This window comes from Peromyscus maniculatus, chromosome 10 (assembly GCF_049852395.1).
Source record: "Peromyscus maniculatus bairdii isolate BWxNUB_F1_BW_parent chromosome 10, HU_Pman_BW_mat_3.1, whole genome shotgun sequence".
NCBI classification, from domain to species: Eukaryota; Metazoa; Chordata; class Mammalia; order Rodentia; family Cricetidae; genus Peromyscus; species Peromyscus maniculatus.
The window spans coordinates 76,618,538-76,640,861 of record NC_134861.1 but is presented as its reverse complement, the minus strand read 5'-3'; the positions used below and the strand labels follow the sequence as shown (position 1 = coordinate 76,640,861).

General features: G+C 35.7%; 1 protein-coding gene across 24 annotated transcripts in view; it reads right to left on the bottom strand.

Annotated features, from left to right (window-relative positions):
• Adgrl3 (adhesion G protein-coupled receptor L3) overlaps nucleotides 1-22,324 on the bottom strand; it is a 747,948-nt gene that overhangs the window by 279,928 nt on the left and 445,696 nt on the right. For 21 of the 24 annotated variants that reach the window (XM_076546498.1, XM_076546504.1, XM_076546503.1 and 18 more), the window contains one exon: nucleotides 9,982-10,782. In XM_076546498.1, the coding sequence (XP_076402613.1) occupies nucleotides 9,982-10,782 (801 nt within the window). Of the gene's footprint in view, nucleotides 1-9,981; nucleotides 10,783-12,971; nucleotides 13,088-22,324 lie in introns of those variants that run through there. The other 3 variants (XM_076546500.1, XM_076546502.1, XM_076546506.1) reach the window with 3 other exon arrangements.

The window sequence follows — 22,324 nt, the reverse complement described above, 5'->3', positions numbered from 1 at the left end:
CACACAGCAAGCCACAGAGTAAGACTGAATGTATGATATACAGACATAAGAAAAGGAAAAATCCCAGAGGCAAAAGGTAGATGGCATAATTTAAGTTAAGGAAAGCTGGCTAGAAATAAGTCAATCTAAGGCTGGGCATTCATAAGTAATAATAAACCTCTGTATGTGATTTATTTGGGAGCTGGGTGCTGGGCCCCTCAAAGGAGCAAAGGAGTAAAAAATTTAAAAAAAATTCAACAACATTTCCTCAATAATATTTTGGCAATTTTCATTTGATCATTCAAATCTCAAGAGGGACCTTATGATTCCTATGACACTGTGGCTTATCATTTTTTTAGAGCCTTCCATTTTCATCAAATGTAATATTTGTTTTCCTTTTTTTTTTTTCTGGAGCTGAGGCCCGAACCCAGGGCCTTGCAATTGCTAGACAAGCTCTCTACCACTGAGCTAAATCCCCAACCCCATCAAATGTAACATTAAAACACCTAAGTTTAAACAGTCTTCTTTGGCTTTAGATATTCCATTTCTTGCCGAGGCTCTTTTTTTTTATCATAGAAAATATACTAAAAGCAAATATTTATATTCTTTTATCTCATTAAGATGTTCTTTGGTTATGAAGTCCCAGCAGATAATTTTGAAAGAGAGAAAAAAATTCATTCTCCTATGTAACTATACTTAAATTGCTTTCAAAAATGGTTTACATACTTAACATTCAATTATAAATATATAAGCATCCCTCATGTTGTCCTTAATCATATTATTAACCTCTGGAGTTTAGTTAAATCAGCCTTGGGAAGTAATTTTCAACAATAAAAGATACGTGGTAGCTCATTACTTCCTTTTAAGGAAATATACCTCATTCATTTGTGGTCCATTTGTTTATGAAAGGAAAAACATGTTTATTTCCTTTGTATTTCTGTCTTCCCGGTTTTTTTTTTTTTTGTTTGCTTGCTTGTTTTTTTGGCATTTCTTCATTCTAATTTTTATCATTTTGCCAATTTTGTTCAAAGATCATGAGCACTGGAGTATGGTTAGCAATCCATCTGAATCCAGAAAATGGATATAACATGCTAAGTAGGTTTAAATCTAATAAAGATCTAGTCCTCAAATCTCTAAAGTCCTTCAAATTGCTCAGAATCTCTGTAAAGTTTCCAACTAATCCTTCTAATCCTTCAATAATTAAATCTGCTTCTTCAAGTATTTCCAAGAAGCTACCATACCACGGTACTCCATTTCACAAACCACACTCTTGTGTTCTTTTAGGCTGTGTGCCATGAGTAATTTTTGAGACGTAAATATATATAAAAGCATCGTATCTTTATGATTCCAATAGAGACTTATTTGAAATTCACATCCACATTTAGAAGCCAAGTTACTGGGGACTTTGCAGTGTGTTTAAGGGCAAAGGTATATGAAATCTAGTCATTTTCCAGGTCTGGTGTGCGTTCTAAAACACTAGACACATTTGCTTGTCCTTACTCTACCTCAGCTTTGGTATATTCCTGCACTGGCTTCTTCACCTTATTTACATTGACTTAACTCTTCATATGTATAATCTGTTTTTCTTTCCCTTTGTATTAGTTATAGCTCTCACTCTTCTAAAGCATGGATAGAGGCGACATGATGAAACTAAATGTCAGGTTGACCCAACTGACAAGGACTGCATACCCAGCTATTTTCTTACATTAACATGTTGCTAGGTTTTTCTGGGTAAGATTATTTTCAAAAGCTTGAGTTTTATAGCTAAAATATTTAACTCATGAGGCTTGAAAAAGTACATGAGAGTTTTGATTTGTATCTTCAGCAGTGTTCAGAAATAAACAGTATTTGTCAATTTGTCCTGTTGCATAAAGACCATGAAGAGAGATACAGAACTCTTCCAAAACAAATATAAAGAAATATTTTCCATTTGTTTTCAGAGAGATCTGCTAACAGATCTCACTCTATACAATCAGATAATATTATAGATTTTATCTATCTATCTATCTATCTCTCTCTATATATATATATATATGTATGTATGTATGTATCTTGAGTTGTATAATTTATCAAAATTATTGGGGACTTTAGAATTCTAGTGGAAAAAGTTACGAAGAAAGAAGTTGATTTGTACTTAAAAAGTTATGCCTGCAAGCTCTCATCTAAGGTTCTTGGCCACTACTTCAAAGGTTTAAAATCAGACATTAAGCACATATCATCAGACACAGCTCTTTTAGCAACTAATACTTAATGTAGCCGAGTCTCCGTTATCTGTGCTAGTATGGCTAGAAGGATGAGATTAAGGGCATATGCTCCCCACCCTCATATTCAGTAATCACACCCTTGCTACTGTTGCCAAATATTACAGGAGGGCTCACATGGAGCTGCAAAATCATTTCAGTTCCACCTGCCTGCCCTCTGGTGGACATGCTAATGAGCAATGCAACAGCTCCAGAGAGGACAGCTGGAGTGCATGAGAATTCTCATTCAGAAAGAAGTCATCTTTGTATGGCCATGAATGTTAAGTGAAGAAACAATCTTGATCATCTTCCCAGAGGTAGTCATTTTTTTGGAGACATCCCCTTGTAGAAAAAAAAAAAAGGAATCCTGTATCTATGACTCATTTTGTTACCAACACCTGTACTAGGAAAGTCATCTAGATGTCAGATTTATAAGAAACGCTGGCTGGGCATCGTTGTAGAAAATGAGGACCAATTTTGTTTTGTACAGAACTATAGTTTTTATATTCAGAGGCTGAAAAGCAGGTGGTGTCATTCTACAAAGTTTAACCCTTAGTGGTAAGGGAAAAATACAGGAAAGGTTAAAAAAAATATGGGAGAGAATTCAGTTGACACAGAGTAGGAAAATTTCGTTAAGTTTTCTCTGTACTTCCTGGAAACGCACCAAGAACAATGTCAATCAGCACCAGCTGTCACCAGAGGCAACGAAAAAGCATGGGAAGAACGGGAGGGAGCTGTCCCACACAGGGAAACAGCTGAGGAACAAAAACTCCAGCTGGGGCTGAGGTTAGCAACAAGTTGCTGAGTGTTTTTCTTTTTGCAAATCTCACTTGGCTACAAAGATGGAGGCCAACCAAACTTTGGAGACGGCAGCAGGCATCTCAAGAGGAACTGAGAAGTGGCTGTAACCTGCACTCAGAGGACAAGGCTGGCTTAAGATCTCAGTGCTTCCACACACTATTTCCTGACTCCCGTGTACCCCACATAAGTAAGCCATTCAACAAGCAGATTCAGCTACCTATCAAACACGTGGCAGTTTCAAAATGTTCAGGATTCTCTGCCCAGCGCTCACATTACTCAGCTGTCACAGTAAAGGGTTCAGATATATGATGTGAAAATTACATTTTAACGAGGTGTCATGTGTGTTTAAAGTTCTTATTCATCACTTTATAGCCTGAGCTTTTGCAGGAGACACGAATGCTCTAATTAGCATATTATAAGGACAGAAGGTTCACCTAATCTGTATTGTGCAAGGGTTGGGCTCTGACTCGGTGTTATTGCTTTAGAAGAACCCGCTCTCTTCAGCACATAGAAGAACTGTTCATTTCCATAATCTCAATGGCTTTCAGAAAAAATGTGGATTGTATTTGGAACGAAGACCACATCAAGCTTGTAGCACCTGTCTTCAGTATTCTTTCATTAGTACTTACTGTCTCGTGTGTGCATCACTCATTCTCAACAAGTAGACTTTTCTATCTTAGACATATTAAGTTTGAGAAAATTTGAAGCTAGGCTCCTCTGCCTATTTGTATAACCAACTTGACTTTACTTGCATAGGAAATGTAGGGAAATGTTTGTAAATTTGACAAGGGATGCCTACATTTTTATATGAATAGCTTAGAAGTAAACTGTAAGAGTCAAAGGAAATATCTTACCCCTCGCGCTCCATTTCAGTAATAAAAAATGATTTTAACACAAAGTGGTTTGGGAGGAAACGCAGCTAAGAGAGAGAGAAATGACTAAAAGCCAGTGAGACGACTGATTTCCCAATGACAGATTGGTCAGGACATTACACAGAGGTTTAGAAATATGATTCCCATATGAGGGTCACTCAAATCATCTATAACCAAGTGTTCCTAGGAGATGGTTAGCAGACAAGGTAGAAATATCGGTGGCTGAGGTAATGATGAATGTATACCACCCATTGGTTTGATACAATAGGATACAGACAGTTAAAAATTATGTTTTGAAGAAAATTCTAGATTCAGTAGTTATAGATCTGGAACTCTGCCCTACCCAGACAAACAAGCCCTTCACACCTGCTTTAAACTCCACAGTGGCTGCTTAAAAATGTTTCTTTTGCAGGCTACCAAACAATGAGTCTCTTGTTTTCACACAAAATGCATTTTCATTATAGGACATCCACCACCTCACACTAAATGTAAGACAGTTCCTATTTCCTTAAAGTTGAAGGTATCTCTGCAACTCTTAAACTGGAAATTTGTTCATAGTAAAAAGAATTCTTTGAACAGCTGTACACTTTCTTCCATATTATAAGACCACTGACATTAATTTCTCTCAATCGCTTGTTACATATTAGGTGTTAATATGCTTTTAGCACTTCTCTTTAACATGTGCTAAGCTTCTTTTCAAATTATTTATTTATTTAATATGTATGAGTGTTTTGTCTGCATGTATGTCTGGCACCCAGAGAGGCTAGAGAAGGTGTCAGATGCCTTGGAAATAGTTACAGATAGTTGGTAGTGACCACATGCATGCTGGGAATCAAACCCAGGTCCCCAGGAAGAGCAGCCAGTGCTGTTAACTGTTGAGCCACTTTTCCAGATCCTAAACTTCCACACTAAGAAAACTGACAAGACAGGAAGAAGAAAAGGAGGTGGAACTGGGGAGGGTAGCCAGGTAATAGATGCTCTTGGCAAACACTGAGAAGACCACTCAGGGAGTACATGAATAACACTTTCATTCTCACAATAGCCTGAAAAAGCAAGTCTAGAAAATTTCATTCATTCCTGCATTTCCAAAATCATTCAGCAAATCATTATGGAGCACCTACTGTTTATCAGGCAGTCAACAGAGGCTATAGACAAAAATGACTAAACAATATCAATGGGCCCATCTCATTGTGAATCCAAGAGGTATTAGCATCCCTCCAAAAAATATCTTTTTATTTGGGGATTATTCACACTGAATTCCTTAATGTGAAGCACATCACATTATTAATATTTCTAAAGAAATGGTTTTCTGATATAATTGAATGCCAAATATGAATACTAAATGGCAGCATCAGTGCAAGTTTCTAGTTATTTTCACACTAATTTCATGCTGAAAAACCACACGAAGGCTGACAATTTTGTATTTGATAAATGCCTAATAAACGATGAGAGGTTAACGTTCTGAAACTAATGTTTTCTGAGGAAAAATGAGAAACAAATATTAAACTCCTAAGCTTATTCTAAGAAGAATAAGCCCTAAATATCTTCCCAAGAGAATCTTCACTTACAGTCTAAAAATGAGCATTTGAATTAAATTTATATATGATTTCATTAAAATTAATTTCTTTACATACATATTGCTGAAAACAATCTGTTTCACAGAGGTTTTCCTTTGGAAAAGAAAGCAAACATAGATGTTGTGTAAGGGAACCAAACTGAGACTTTTCACACTCTGTGCTTGGGAATTAACTTACTGCCAGGAGATGAGTAAGGGATTCAAATTTAAAAATGGCTTCAACATCACTTCTTAGAATAGTTCTGAGAAGCAAAGGTGGCCTTTCTGCAACTCCTAAAATTGTTTCATAAAATAAACACAACAAAAAAGTACTTTCATCGTGGAAGAATAGATATGTTTTAGAGTTCAAATCTGTGCATTTGTTTTGTTTTGCTTTGTTTTTGTTTTTTTGAGACAGGGTTTCTCTGTGTAGTTTTTTTTTTTTTTTGGGGGGGGGGAGGGTGCTTGTCCTGGATCTCGCTCTGTAGACCAGGCTGGCCTCAAAATCACAGAGATCCACCTGTCTCTGCCTCCAGAGTGCTGGGATTAAAGGCGTGTGCCACCAATGCCCAGCTGAACTCTGTGCATTTTTAATTACCTCAGTAAATCTATAAAGGATGGTTAATCTAGAGAAAGCTTAACACAAAGATATTTTTAAAGATATTATTATTATTCAGGCCCTGAAGAATATCTTTGAAAAAGTAGTATTCGCTATAGATTAACACCTCTCAATTATAAAATATGAGTAATAACTGCCATGTAGCAATTAGGTTAAGCTTATCAGTATATGTAACAAACATATTATCTAATTAAAGGTTAACAATATTCTATGACAGGCATGATTTTTCCTATCGTGTAGTTGTCAAAACCAAGACTGAAACTGTGGCTATTCAGAAAAGAATCCAGGGTAGAATTCAAACCCACATCCTTAGACTCTCATGTACAGGTTCAAAGGCAGATGCTGCTTATGGGTAAGCATAGCTGAGGCCCTTTCAATATATCCAAGAGTAAGTCTTGTGAGGTACAGAATGGTTTCATGCAGCAGAAATAAAAACAAAAGGGACCCTTTACATGGAAACTTGAGAGTTCTATTTTTTTTAACAAAACATAAATTAGAGAAAAATGCCTCAGCTGAATACCAGCAGACAGCAAGTCCATTTTGTATTTCTTCTTTTCCCTTTTTCCTCTTTGTCTGCCTCCTTCCTTCCTTCCTTCCTTCCTTCCTTCCTTCCTTCCTTCCTTCCTTCCTTCCTTCCTTCCTTTCTTCCTTCCTTCCTTCCTTCCTTCCTCTCTCCCTCCGTCCCTCCCTTTATCCCTTCCTTCCTCCTTTCCTGCCAGCCTGCCTGCCTGCCTTCCATTTTTGGCCCTAAAAATATTTCTTTTAAATTGGGAATTCTGTATACAGACATAAGAAGACCCATAACAAAATGGCAGTAAGAATTCACAACAGGCAGCTGCTTTGAAAAATGCCAGTGTAATTTACTCTGAAAAACACCGACCCAAAGCTGTTTTTGTAGAATAAGATGAACAGCTTATATTAATGCTAATTGAAATCCTCATATCCACACATACCATGCATAAAATTTACTTCTACAGTTATTCTTTCCACCTCAAAATTGCAGTAGGTCCAATGCCAGAATACTAGCTTTTTAATTTGAGCATCCATGCATGCAAATTGATACTTTTTTGGTGATTATGTTGACAAATTCAATACAGGTGAAATCCCACTGTTTGTAAAATGGACAAAGTTTTAAGTGTGACCATTCAAAAATGATGAAAACTGAATCTCCTTGCTTAAAAGCATCTAATTCAATCCAAAAATGAAATTTATAATTTCATAATATTTTTCACTTCAGTAACAGCATCTTAATGAATGTGGCACTAATATATGCCATCAAGATTTCCCAGACTTTAACTTCCATATATAAACCAATACATTTAGATGAATAGTACAATTTTCTTTATATAAACAATTAACATGATTCCTCTGTATCTATATAAAAATATGTATATTTCCATTTATATATGTAGAGAGATTATATACATACATACTGTTTGTGTGCATACTAGACATATTTTAGGCAAGTGTCTAAATACTTAGAACAAAGGTACAATGCTCTTCAAGGTTAATTTATAAAGTCTAGATGTAGAATTGTGTTAGCCGGGTAGTGGTAGCTCATGCATTTAATCCTAGCACCTGGGAGGCAGACACAGGCAGATCTCAGAGAGTTTGGGGCCAGCCTGGTCTAGAAAGTGAGTTCGAGAACAGCCAGGACTCTTAACATAGAGAGACTCTGCCTCAAAAAATAAATAAACAATAAATGAGTAAATGAATAAGAAGAATTGTGTTAGTTTATTAAATTCAAAATATCAATACTTTGAATTACTATATATACTAGTGAATTTGAGACTGTTTCTCTAGATAAAAATAATAACAAATCCTTTAGTATAATGAAACTTGAGGTGTGTTATTGCTCCTTTAGTCTTGAACTACAAAGCATGGTCAACTGCAGTTTTGTTTTTGTTTTTGTTTTTGTTTTTTTTTGGGGGGGAGGTTCACTAGAAACTACTTCATGCCTCAGTGGAGTAAACAAAAAGGCTACATATCATTCATAAACAGAGTTATCACAGAAAAATAAAAATTTTCATTTAAGAAGATCACAGCTGTGAGATATGGACTTCACACAATTCTCCAAATTACTGATTGTGTTTGGGTTCTCAACTGAAAGTACACTGAGTTTAAGAGCCTTACCAGCATGTGGTACAGCTGGTAATGTAGTTTAGGAGAGTAAACTTTTTTTTTTTCAAGATGCTAGAACTTGTTTCTGGAAATACTGCAGACCAGGGTTCTCTTTGTAGAAAAGTTAATGCAACATAATATCAGTATTGCTAATTGTGGAAAGACATGATATCACTCTGATTGAAGCTGCTTAAGGATTACAGAAGATGCTACCAAATTGTCAGTTTCTTTGAGGAAGAGTTGGAAAACCATTTTTCATTTGTGCATTCAACAAAAGCCTATTGAGCCTTATTTCTATAAACACAATATTAATGTCTGAAAAGAAATAATGATCAGATATGAATATAATACAAAGGTGGGTGAAGCAAGCTCATTGGAAATAATGAATCTAGTTCTGTATGAGTATTCTGTCTAATGGGGTAAATTAGAGAGTAGAATGGCATGCTCCTAAAGGTATGGCACATTATTCAGAAAATGAGAAATAGTAAAAACTAAATTCATTTTTAATTTATTTTTAATTTTCTTCAAGACAGTGTTTTTCGTGTAGCCCTACCTGTCCTGGAGACCACACTGGCCTCAAACTCAGTGATTGATCTGCCTCTGCCTCTGAGTGCTGGGATAAAAGGCAAGTGCCAACACTACCCAGCAACAACTAAATTCTGATTGAAATAAATAATATTTAATTATTATATTACTACCCAAATCCAGACACTTATAGCCATGTTTTCCAGTACACTTTAACTTGGACAAAGGTATTATGGCATGTTTCAAAATTAAACTTTTACTGACTTATTTTTTTATTTACTTTTGAGATAATGTCAACCTTACTCAGATGGGTGTTGAACTCCTGGCAATCTTCCTGTCTCAGCCTCCCAAGTGCTGAGAATACAGGCATGAGTCATCATGCCCCCCCAAAAAATCTAATAATAATAAAGATGGCTGGGTGGTGGTGGTGCATGCCTTTAATCCCAGCACTCAGGAGGCACTGTTGTGACTTTGAGGCCAGACTGGGCTACAGAGTGAGTTCCAGGAAAGGTGCAAAGCTACACAGAGAAACCCTGTCTCGAAAAAAACATAAATAAATAAATAAATATATAAATAAATAAATAAAATCACTGAAGATTTTTACAATAATCTTTATATAATATTAAAAGTCAGTAGTATGTTCCAGAAGGGGGAGCCATTTAAAAAATTGAAATTAAAGATTATCTCAGGTTTAATCATGATGTGTTTTGAATGTCATTTATTCAAAAATATGAATCACAGTACTTATGAGTTGCTAAGTAGGTTTGCTGAGACACATGTACTTTAAAATAATCCATACTTCTCTAGGGGTTGGTCTTATGTAAGGAACTTTGTGGTTTAAAGTTGTTGGTACCTAGCTTCAGCAGCATTATGCCAAGTTAACCTTTGGATGTGTTCCAAATAGAAAAAAAAGCATTCTCAAGAACATTCCACAAATAGTGTGAAAGGGCACTGTGCAATCTTAGCAGAAATTTTATATATTTCATTATAGAAAGCAGTAACTGTATGATAATGGCAAATAAATATATTTTAAAGAAGCAGGATGATGTAGGAGACAAACTATATAAAGAAAAGGACCTTTCTCATAGGCCCATCTTCTTAGCGAGAGAAAAAAGAAAAACAAACTTTCTAAAATGAAAAGACGATGCATATTATTTGGGAGATAGTCAGGCCAGAAGATTGCACAGGGAAGTGAACAAAATCTCAACAGTCATCATATTGAGAACAAATGGTAGATTTCCTCAGAAAACTACCCCAAATCAAACTTACCTGATCTACTATCCAGAGGTCCGAAGTCCAAAGAGTATTTCACAACATGGTAGTTATTCCACACATAAAGCAGATTGTCCCTGGGGTTGTAATCCACAGCTGCTATGTATTGGTAGGAATTGGGAAAAGGTACATCCACCAGGCTATCCTTGCTTTGGTCAGTGTTGTAAATGTAGTCAATCTTATTACCAGTGGCCTCATTGTCATCGTCCTCATATACAGATTTGACCACATACAGAATTCCACAAATCATAAATGCATTGGAAGCTGACCTTTTGTCATATGCAGTGTCCCATGTCCCCTCAATCCGTAGGGTATAAGGGTTCAACTGGCTAATGACAATTTTGCCATTGTTTTGTTCTGTTGCATAGATTACCCATAATCCATTTTCATCCACTGCTAAGTCTATATCAGATTTGCCACCCCATCGGTATGGGGATGTGTCGTGGTAATTGGCATTTGCTATGATTGCCTCTCCACTCTTTATCCTAGTCCGTAAATCAAACTTTACTATGTTCCTGGTACGCTCCTTGTTGAAGAACAGGGCACCATCATATACTACAAATCCAGTGCCATCCACTCTGTGAGGGAGCTTGTAGGTAGTTGTTGGCCTTCCAGCAATGAAGTCATCTTTGGATGAATACTCTGTCAGTGTATCAGTTCTGTATGGGGTCCAGGGCATATAATAAATCTTGTCGGAAGCCTGTAGAGGGTCTTTGCACCATGCCCCAGATTGGTGGTCAGATTCAAACAAGTGTTCACTCTGGTACACTCCTTTTAGCAGTCCAGGACAAAGAAAAACTGTCGGGAGGGAAAGTTATAATAATAAATACATTAATTGAATCTCTTTTCATCTGTTCTTATTCTCAGCTAACAGAATGCAACTCCAACAAGCGATACCCACCACCACTTATTTTGTGGCATTACTGTTTGTGATACAAAGCATTTTTCCACATTAATTTTTGGACTTTTGCCTCCAAACAATCTGATGCCGCTTGTTGGAAAAATGTTAGCCTTTTTAGAAGCAGCCGTGCTTTCCTGATTTTTAGCCTTGCAAACACATATTTTGATGTATGTCTGAAGTGTAGCATTATGTCTATGAGTTCTATAGACATATAACAAAGTACCAAGTTCACACAGGATGCTCTTATTAGTTCATTGAAGAACTGTGTCTCATTGGAAAATGATAATCCATTGCTTCCACTCAGATGAAATTGGCTGTTCAACAGTTATTTATCATTAAGAAATTAATAGCCCACATTATTATTATTTAAAGAAAAGAAAAGAAAAAGATCTGCAACACGGGCCACTGAATCTTCTAGCAAAAAAAAAAAAAAAAAAAAAAAAGGCTCTCAAAGCTGCGGCAACACACACAGAGCATGCAACCCATTCAATTAAAGATGAGTGATGGATGGATACTGGAAGGAAAAAGAGAAAGGGAGAAAAAGAAAGGAAAGGAAGAAGAAAAGAAGAAAAGGTGAAAGGTTACAGAAAAGAACCCAGGATCTAGATTTTAATCAGTTAAAAAAGTCCTGTTAAGTACAGTATTATTGGAACTTAAAAACATGTACCTTTTACTGTTACATGAGAAAAGCATTGAAAAAAAAAAAACAAAGATTACTTGCTATATTTTGCTGCTCATACTTCAGAAGGAAAATGGGCAGGAAGTGTCTGATTCTTTTTGTTGTTTAGTATGATTCACTAGAGAACAATGTAAGTATGGTGGTAAGAAAGCTTGGCAGGTTCATCTGAAATGAAGGAGCTACAAAGCAACGATTCCCAAAGGGTGGTTCTTGAAGCGGATGTGACACAGCTGGATGCTGCACATTAGGAAAAAAGGGAACTGTAGCCCTTTATGACAATTCAATTATGGTATGAGATAGGAAATAAAACCATGGTAGGGATCATAATATCAGTACATGGATGAATCTCTAAATCGGAAGTTGGGTGAATGAACAGGTTGCACAATTTGATCCTGGGAGCCTTTCCATGAAGCCACTCTGGATGACTGTGTTTTCTGCTGAACCTGCTCTGGGAAGCGTTGCTTGCATATATTTGCAAAGCAAACACACTGAAAGAATCACCATGCAGTCCGCTGTTAGGTTTGAGATGATTAGAATTTTCCTGGGTGAAAAAAGTAGGAAGTCACAAGGAATTGGATGCTGACCTGCTTTTCAATAAATAAAGGATTATCCTTTGGTGTTAGTGATTAGCTCCTTAGTATTAACTAGAAACACAGATCCCCTGGAAAACAGTCTAGGAGGAACCTCATCTATGCATTAATGATGACTGAAATGAAAGGACATTCCTAAGATATTCAAAGTCTTAATTTTAAAGAAATGAAAAGTTTTCTGGCAAAAGTTGACCTTCAAATTCTGAAAAGATAGGGGCCACTATAAATTGTGATCAAAAACAATACTGAAGGTTTTAAAACTTAGGAATTTTAATATGAAGACTTTTACTATAAGCATGAGTCACTCTCTGACTCAAACATATAACCTTATGTTATAATTAATAATGGGCCCATGGCTACTAACAGTAGATGAGATTGTGTGTATTCAGAGTGGTTTGGCCACAGACACCAATGTCATTCAAGATAATTAAGAAGAGTATCTTCTCCCCTTTCTCCAGTAGTTAAGAGGTAATGTAGAAGGAGAAACACAGTACAGCTATGGGAAATTAAGAGAGAATGAGGGACAAATCTAAAGCAATCATTATTTACCATGCCCACTGGATTTCTAATTACTAGTTTCAAATAAAGAGGAATAAAATAAAGTGTTGATGATTGTGTAATATTAATAATTCGTGTTAGGTATAAGGATTAAACCAGCAGTGGTCAGTAAAACAGATTAAAGTGAAGTTGAGCAGCAGAAGTAGTCAATAAATTTGCATAAAATAAGAATTAATAACAAAATTATTTAACTAAATGTTAAACTGTTAAATAACTTAGCCTATAAATATTATATAATTTATGAAAGGTATTTAATTACCTTTTTGTTCCACTTCTATTGGAGAGAGAGAAGTAAAGAGAGAAAGGAGAAAAGAGAATAGATTAATGGTACGGTATTGGCCAAGCACTTTTTATTCACCTTTTCCAAACTGAAAGTAAATCATTTATTGCAGTCATGCTTGCTTAATTGAACTCTCTGTTTAATTTAAAAATTTCACCAAAAGAGATATTTTAAAAATAATCATAAGCTTTAAAATAAACATCAAAATTACTGTAAAAAAATAATATGGAAAATGCAAATAACAATTACAAGAAGACCAGTAGCGACATTTGAAAGGGAGGTCAGCAAGTTTATACGCTGGAACTTTCAAACAGTTTGGTTAGTTTCACTTACAAACACTACAGCAGATACCACATCTTAGCAGAGGAGCTCTGCTTGTTTTGCAACTCACAAAGGGAGCCTTTTCAGAGGAGACTTTTCTGCAACTCATTTCTTGGAACCATCGGCTTGGGATAGCTCATCAGAAATACAACTTGTGCAGATACAAGCAAATGGAGGAGGATCCTGACCAGAGTAAATGAATGCATGTGGAATCCTCACTGAACAAATTTCTCTTCAACCTCTCAATATTTGACACTAAGATGGAAAAAATATTGTCTCACAAAAATCTTCAGTCAGTATACTATACTGTCTCTGGCTTTTTCTGAAATTCTTAACTGAAGCACTATTTACTTAAAACAGGAGATTCTGAAACATTTTATTCATATGTAGGCCTTATGACTTCTAAAGGTTCTTATAAAAGTTGGGAAAACGTATCATATTCATGAAACATTAACCGGCACCTTCATTACCTTATAGACATGTATAAATAAAGTTGCCTACATCTTAATGAGCAAAGGGGGCCAACCTGGAAAAGGCAAAGATTTGGGGGAAGAATGGGTTCATAACCCAAATATGAAAATTCAGAGTCCAAATGTTGTCAACCTATGGCAATTTCAGTAGAAAGGGATAAATTGATGATTATCACATGCAAATAAACTGAACCCTCTACTGATATTTCAAAAACAAACAATAAATACTGGGTTCAGGTAATTATATTTGGGTTCCATTTCTATGCTTTGACATGAATTCTTATGGTTTTAGTATTCAAAATAAAACTTGTAAATTCCTTTGATAGTATAGTATCATACATTAGAAGCAAAAGTGGTATGTATATATGCATACACACATAGGCATACACATATACAAATATACATATGTATCTTCATAGAAAAGTTGCATCTTACTAATTTACAAATCTAATTTTCAACACTACTTCTACAAACCCTCAAAAACTCTATTACTGTATTGTCACCATCCTCACTTATTCTTTATTAAATGACTATTAGGCTGTGGGTCAATATGGACCCAAGGGAAGCCTTATCTAGGAGGGGTCCAGCTGAAGAGGAAGGGTAGTAGTGCCAGAGCGGGCCAACTCTCAGGATGAACTCATTCTGTTGTGATAGGAATAGGCCTTATCCTGGAACAATCTTCTCCCGCAGCTACAACACGGGATGTGAGGGCAAGAAAAACAAGATGCCCAAGAAGAATGCAGTTAAGTCCAGTGTCTGTTTCAGGATAACTCCAATTTGCTGAGGCATGAGCTGCAGGAAAAGACAGAGGGCAAAAGGCGAGTGGCCTTGCTGCCCAGACTCCTGCTGCCACCCAATAGGGACCCTAAGTCAAGTAAGTTTTGTATTTTTCATTACTGGACAAATATGATTATGGTGGTATTTTATTTGTACTGAAATGTGATTTTCATTGTATGTTAATAAATAAAGTTGCCCAGGGGTCAGAGCTATTAGAGCCATAGCAAGAGTGTGGTGGTGGTGGTGGTGGTGGTGGTGGCGCACGCCTTTAATCCCAGCACTTGGTAGAAAAGCTAGGTAGATCTCTGTGTGTTCAGGGATACAGCCAGCATTGGAGACATACACCTTTAAGACCTGGAGGGCGGTACTTACAGGCAGTGACGAGGCAGTCATGTGTTTGGGTTTACAACCAATGAGAAGGCAGAACAGAAAGACTATTTAAAGACAGACACACAGGAAGTAGCTCTCTTTCGGGGAAGTTAGGAGCACTGCAGGAGGTAAGATTTTAGCTCTGAGCTCTGACCTCTTGGCTTTCTCTTTTACATTGGTTCTGTGTTTCTTATTTTAATAAGACGGTTGGTTACATCTACATATGATTGCTAACTCAGCTTGGACATCTATGCCTGCTGCAGATCAACAGGCCTCTATTACAGCTCATTTCAAAGCACTGAGATGATATACCCTTTAATTCTAGTTTAAAAACAAATAGTTCTACTTAAAAGATGCACTTCAAATTTAGACTAAAAACAAAAATGTATTCAATCTGACAATGAGAGGAAGCACAACTGGCAACATAAAATTGCTTTCATTGAGAACTTCAAAGTTTGAAGTTGATGCTTATTACAATAAAGACAGAGCTTGGGAATGTGGAGTTGACATTTTTCAATGCCTAGTCTAGGAAGGATTTCCACCTAAATGATTCCTTGATTTTTTTTCTTCCCATACCACTTTGAAAATTACTTATGGAATATTTATATTCTAAATACCAAAACTACATTGAAATTATTCCTTAGAAGAAACAACCTAGTGTGTCTGTTAGTGATAGTTAAGTTGTTTCAAAGATTTATTTATTCATTTGTGTGTGTGTGTGTGTGTGTGTGTGTGTGTGTGTATGTGTATGTGTTCGTCCATCCATCTGTCTGTCTCTCTATTTGCATGTATACATTAGTGCTGGGCAAGCCCATGGGAATCCCTGGAGCTGGAGTTACAGATGTTACTGGGCTGCCTGATGTGGGTGCTGGGAATCCAATGGGGTCCTCTGAAACAGGATTAAGCACTATTAACTAGGAGGTGTCTCCCCAGACCCATGATAACTTTCCTCACACCTGCAAAATATATTTATTTTTAAATTTGGATACTATGGTATATTTTTAAAGTTAGAAATAATATGCATCTACTATATTGAGTGAATAGTCTCTTACATATCGATATTTACTTTTTCAAAGATATTTGACTTCTTTTATCCCAACTCAAATTTGGTAAGATTTTAATTTTAATCTTTTGGTGTTAGTCTTATTTCTAGGAATTTGGCATGCCATGTAGAGAAAGCCATTCTTGCTTTGTTACTTACTGGTACTCAGAATTAAGATTGATTAGGCAGTTCTGTTTGGGAGAATAATTACTATGGTCTTGCCATGTCGTGACTGGCTGTAACTCATTCATCATTTATTTGCTATTTTTAAGGCTGAAGTAAAGCAGTCCTATAATTTAAGTTGAAACAAGCTCACACAAATCATATTTCCATAACAAAAACTGGCAAGACAACATAATTTGTCAGTAAAAACCTTGGTAACATTTAGCATTGGCCAGCCTTAGCCAATTCTGAATCTGATGCTTAGAAGCTAACCCATCCTGGAAAATCAGATTAAATGGAGACAAGAAACAAGCATATGACTGTGTCCTGTGGGAACACATAGTTCATGGCACACAGGAAATATCTAATTAATAGCTCATGAATTAAGTACATGATACAAATGATGGTAGGTATTTTTGTGTTTTGGTATTTGGAGCATGGTGGAAAATAAGTGGTGCACCACATAAAACCACAAAATCTATTTCATTATCTATGTAAGATATTTCAATATTTTAATGGATGTGGAGGAACATGAAAATACATGAGGAAGTGATAGCCCCAACCTACTCAATGTAAAGTTGGAGAGAAACAGCACAGGAGTACGTGGAAGGTCTTGCATGTTGTACTGATAGGAAAACTGCTTTACTTAAACAAAACAGACTGCAACAACCTAAAAATACAGGCCTCAAAGTGCTCCCTTCTCTCTTCTGCATGATGACATCATAAATCAATGAATTGTATGGTGACAACTGTGGCTTAGCCCTCTGCAGAATCTCCTGCCTTTTAGCTGGTCCAATATCCTGAATTCTGACATTATAGCTGTCATTTCTCATTTCCAAATCTCTTTGGAAATAATTCTCTGCCTTTTCTCTCTTCACTTTTAATCCTGAAAGTATTTTTATTGTCCATTCAGACTCAGTAAATATGTTTATATATTTCCTTAAAGTGATTTCATTGCTGTCCTTCATCACGCATAATGCCATAAACTATATCCCATGGTTTGAGCAAATGTCAGATTCAAATAAAGGATAACTTGATTCTATACACAAGGAAGACACTGGAAAAGTACCAATTAGTATATTTTTCTCTCAACCTTCAAGGGTTCATAAAACAGATAGATAAGAAGGCATTTTGTTTATCAAAATAAGATATTACCAGTTCTAACAATTTCTGTACCCTGTGAAATACTTTAGTATTGCATTCTTTAACAAGAAAGGGTAGGGATCTGAGAGTGTACAGAGACATTACAAGCTTTGTCACATTGCCTTGCAAATTACAGAAAAACAACTTCGTTGTGTGCCAAAAACTGTTAATGCCTTAATTGAAATCTATGCAATTGTATCTAATTCTAAATATTAAATTTTCTTTTCTAAAAGTGTGAGTTATAGAGTATACCTTTTCATCTACAATTTAAAGATTCCAATGTTACAGTCTCATAATGTCTCTATTTCTTCAATGTGCAAATAAAGATACAGGGAATATAATATAGTTATAAACTATGAAATATTTTATAAGCAAATAATCTTTTTACTGAAGCACAGTAGTATTTTAAACAGAAATATTTTTCTTGTTACATACATCTTAGAATGCTGAAATATACTTGGACAACCTCTCCACATCCTGAGTAATAACAACAACAAAACATCATTTTTGGAGAAAAGTTTGCTGGTGCATTATACTTATATATTCATCTATATAAGCACAGGCTAAGTCCACAATAATAGTTTCTACCTAAAAAACACATCATAATGTAATGAAATGGCCTGATTCAGGTCATCAAACAATATTGGGATATGGTGTTTATTATTCCCACTAGAGAAGAGTGAACAAGAATTTGAAAGGTTAAAGGACTTGAAGAAACCTGGCACACATCTACCACTTGTTTAATATCAGACCCTGCAGGAATTCATCCTCATTTTACATTTTCTGATGAGGAAACTGAAACTCAAAGAATGTGGTTGTATGGTTAATATGTTGGAAGTGGGATTCAAATGTAAATTTTGATCTTGCTCATTTTTAACTTTTAATATAAGATGGTCTTGGTCGTACCCAGTGCCCAACACAGAAACACCTCAAATAGCATTAGCTATTCTTCAATGATACTTTCAAAGAAAGGGATTCCATGACACTCTTTTCTGGGCTTTTATCCCACAAATTAGAGATGTATAACACCTCTCGAGGGAAAAAGGGGAGGGGAATAATTTAGAATTTCTTGGCCACGGAAAGCAGGGTTTGTCTTTTTATTAGAAAGAAACCTTTATTCTAGACCTCCCATCTACAGTCACTTGTTTTTATTTATTTTTTTTTTTATTTTTTGAGACAAATGACTGTCTCTTTCATTTCCAAGGAAACACAAAATCTCTTTAGTACATAGAAATAAGATCTGTGAGGTTCATTAAAATTTTTGGTGTATTGCACATCAAAAATTCTGACAGGCATCTGTCTCTCTCAGTAAACAAAGTGCTAATCCTTTATTTAATGAGATACAGGAGTAATCTCGACAGCTAAGCTTTTAAATTATGTTTTTCAAATAATACCCATGCATCACTGAATAAAAGTGCCATTCAAGCACCTTGTATTACAATGGCTTTATATAATGTGTTTCCAAAATTAACACCTCCTAATGAATTTCATCTTGGAGTGTGGAGACTGAAAACGTCAATAATTCATAAAATGCTTTCAGCAGCCACATTCTAATTTAAACACTTAAACATAGTATCTATAGATGCTGTAGACACAGACATGGCCCTTTATTTTGTACTAACATTCTATTTCATTGATGGATCAGTAAAACCTTTCAAACTGTTAATTTAATCTTTTAAAAGAAAATGGCTATTAGCAGACTCTTTTGAGACTCTATTTGTAATAGCTCCAGTGTAAATAACAATTTTTCAAAGTTATTATTGGTAGTACTTAAAATCAATACTACATTTAGTAAACCAAGGATGTATCCTTGTTGTAATGATTTGTCAGTACTGTATAATAACCACGTGGGGTATAGAGTTGCTAAATATAAACTGAAGACAGTCACTTCAGTGTACAAGACTACGTGTATATTATTTTATACATCATGTGTTTCTCTGTGATATGATCACTAACAATAATGTTGGCAATGCCAAGTCTTTTGACATTTAGAGTTCTTGTTAACTCTTCTGTGGTGTGAATAACTATTAGCACTCATGATGTTTTCTAAAGAACTAAATCTAGCGTTCCTATGAAAACATTTAGGTAAATGAGAAGATATAAGTGGAAGAGTTAGGATTCAGATCCCTCACAATTGCTGACCATGTCCTCTGTGGCATCTATTGTGGGGCCACATCGTCACAAAACCTTGAACATCTATTAATGTTAAGGCAAATGGATCTCTACCTTTGGAAAATTTATAGCCTAACAACTGGTGAGTTTCAGAATGTTCATTCAACCATGGTAATTTACTCATAAATGTTTTGCAACGAACTTGGGTAAAGGCATTTGAAGAAGATCCACACAAAAGTGAATGACAAAAGGGAACTGATCCAGTCAAGAAAAAACAAATAACACTAACAACAAAAATCAACACTTTGTGGAGCTAGCCAAAGAATAGGAAGGAAGGAAAACACATTCTAGTCATTTAAGGAACTCATGCAAATGCTTCATCAGACTTCAGACTGGATAAAAAACATGATTTGTTCATCAGACAAAAAACCATGATTTGTACGTGGTAATTAAAAAGTCAACAATCCTAGCTGGGCGGTGGTGGCGCACGCCTTTAATCCCAGCACTTGGGAGGCAGAGGCTGGTGGATCTTTGTGAGTTCAAGGCCAGCCTAGTCTATAGAGTGAGATCCAGGAAAGGCGCGAAGCTACACAGAGAAATCCTGTCTCAAAAACCAAAGGAAAAAAAAACCCAAAAAATAAGTTAACAATCAAAATTATTACTACATATATGATTTCCAGAGCTGAAACAAGAATTAACATGGATTTCAGATTTTTTAGCAGAAAATGTAAAATTAGTGTAAATTTAAAACCACTCATTCATTTTAATATATGTATTTGTTTCATTTTTAGTACATGAATGTTTGAATGTATGGAAAGTGTATGAGTAGACACTGCATTAGTGTCTATATACCTAATGCATGCCTGGTGACCAGGAGGCCAGTAGATATCATGTACCTTTGAACTGGAGTTTCAGACAGTTTTTAGCAGCCATGTGGGTGCTTGGAACTAAACTTGGGCCCTAAAGGGGGTGCAAATGCTCTTTAACTGCTGAGCCCTCTCTCCAGACACTCATTTCATTTCTTTTATTTTTATTTATTTAGTGTTTGATAAAATATATAAGTCAACTAAGACCAAATTCCAAGTGTGCAGATTTTTTAGTTTAGACCATTTTTTATTCTTCCAGAAATATTTCATAACTTTTAACAACACAAATAAATGTTATTCACTTTAAATGCAATTTCAAAGGGAGAAGGGTATTCAATAATTGACTACAGGAATTGGCAATTGTTTCTGAGATGAGGCAGATGGTATATACTTCAGGTTCTTGGGGCTACATGTAAGCATGGTCACCTCCTTTTTATTCATCTTAGCAACACTTAAAATATAAAATAGATTGTTTTCTTCTGGGTCCAAGCAAAAGAAGGCATTGGATAATTTTTATTGCCACAGTGTCTTGAGTACTATTTTGATTCATTTCATGTATACAGTCACATTGATAATTTTATCAACACTTGGCATTTGTTACTATCTCTCTATCCTTCCGAAAACACTTAAAGTTTCCCAGGGGCAGAGAACTTAGCACCATGTGCTTAACCATGATCAGTTTCTAACCCAGTGTCCTCTTCCAACTCTGGCCTATCTTGGTACTTCTATGCTTCGAACAATGGAAAAAATGATTTTGAATGTGACCTTGTAGTTTGTTCAATTACATGAACCTTACAGATGGACAAGCATGTGTTGTTTCTTCTGCTAAAGAGGCACATGAAATCCTCTGTAGGTACTTTATAATGGAATAAATTAAATCTCTCATTTTCTACATGTGCAATTATATATTGCAAAAGTATTTCACAGTAAACTGCTAAGAAAAAAATAATTTCTGAGCACACTTTAATTAATATCATTCAGTTGACAGTGATGTTACAGCATTCTATTTACTAGTTGTTTTATCTCTATTATTTTGTTTAATATATCACCATTATTAAAGATTATTATGTTAATTATATTAAAGGAAAAACAGAGTATAGCAATCATGTAAACAGCAACTGGTAGATCTGGTATTTGTACTTTGCAACCTTCATTCTTAACCTTTCTTCTACTTACCTAGCCTAAATTAAAAGAGTTGATTGGGAAAATGATGAAAACATTATCTTCTCTAAGATTTTGTTTTTGTTGTGTATGTATGTACATGTGAGTGAGTGCCTGTTTGTATGTGTGTGTACACGTATGTGTGTGTATATTTGTTTGCCAGTGTCTACAGAGGTCAGAGGCATTGGATGTCCCTGGAACTGGAGTTATAGGTGGTTAGGAGCTGCCTGATTTATCTTCTGGGAACTGAATTTTGGTCCTCCATATAACCAGTATGCACTTTTACCAACAGACAATCTTTCCAGCCCCAAAGTTATCCATGTACTGAGTGCTCACCACTCATTAGATGATTAAATGTCTTATCTTACTCCAACTACTACCCACTGAATCCATTTAATATATTACATACACAATTAGGCTGAGATTTCATAAAACATGACTTCAGTCTTAGTAGCCAACAAAAACTTATCTATAAAGAAAGAATTAACATGAGTTAATAGGATATTTGCCTGGAATCATCCATATAAGATCTCTTTCGAGACAATAGACTGCTCTGAGTGGTGTCACAGCCTATATGCAAGTCACCTAAAGGAGCCAGCATTTGACTTCAGTCAGTAATGTCTAATAGGGTTAAAAAAAAAAAAGCAAAAAGAAAATGGACTACATAAAGGTATTGAAGGGAGGCTAGCCCACTTGAGCATGTGGCTCTGATAGGCCTTGCCCTTCTTCCCATTCCCTCTCCCTTGCTAAAACATCCAGATTACATTCCTGAAACTACGTAGCCCCCAGGGTATTTTCCCCTATTTGGCCAATTCCTCCTCCTGAAGCTATCAAGGTCCAGCTATCAAAGTATTGGAATGCAGCAATAAAGCCCGGTTGGATCACCTAATTAACAGGCTCAATTAAAAT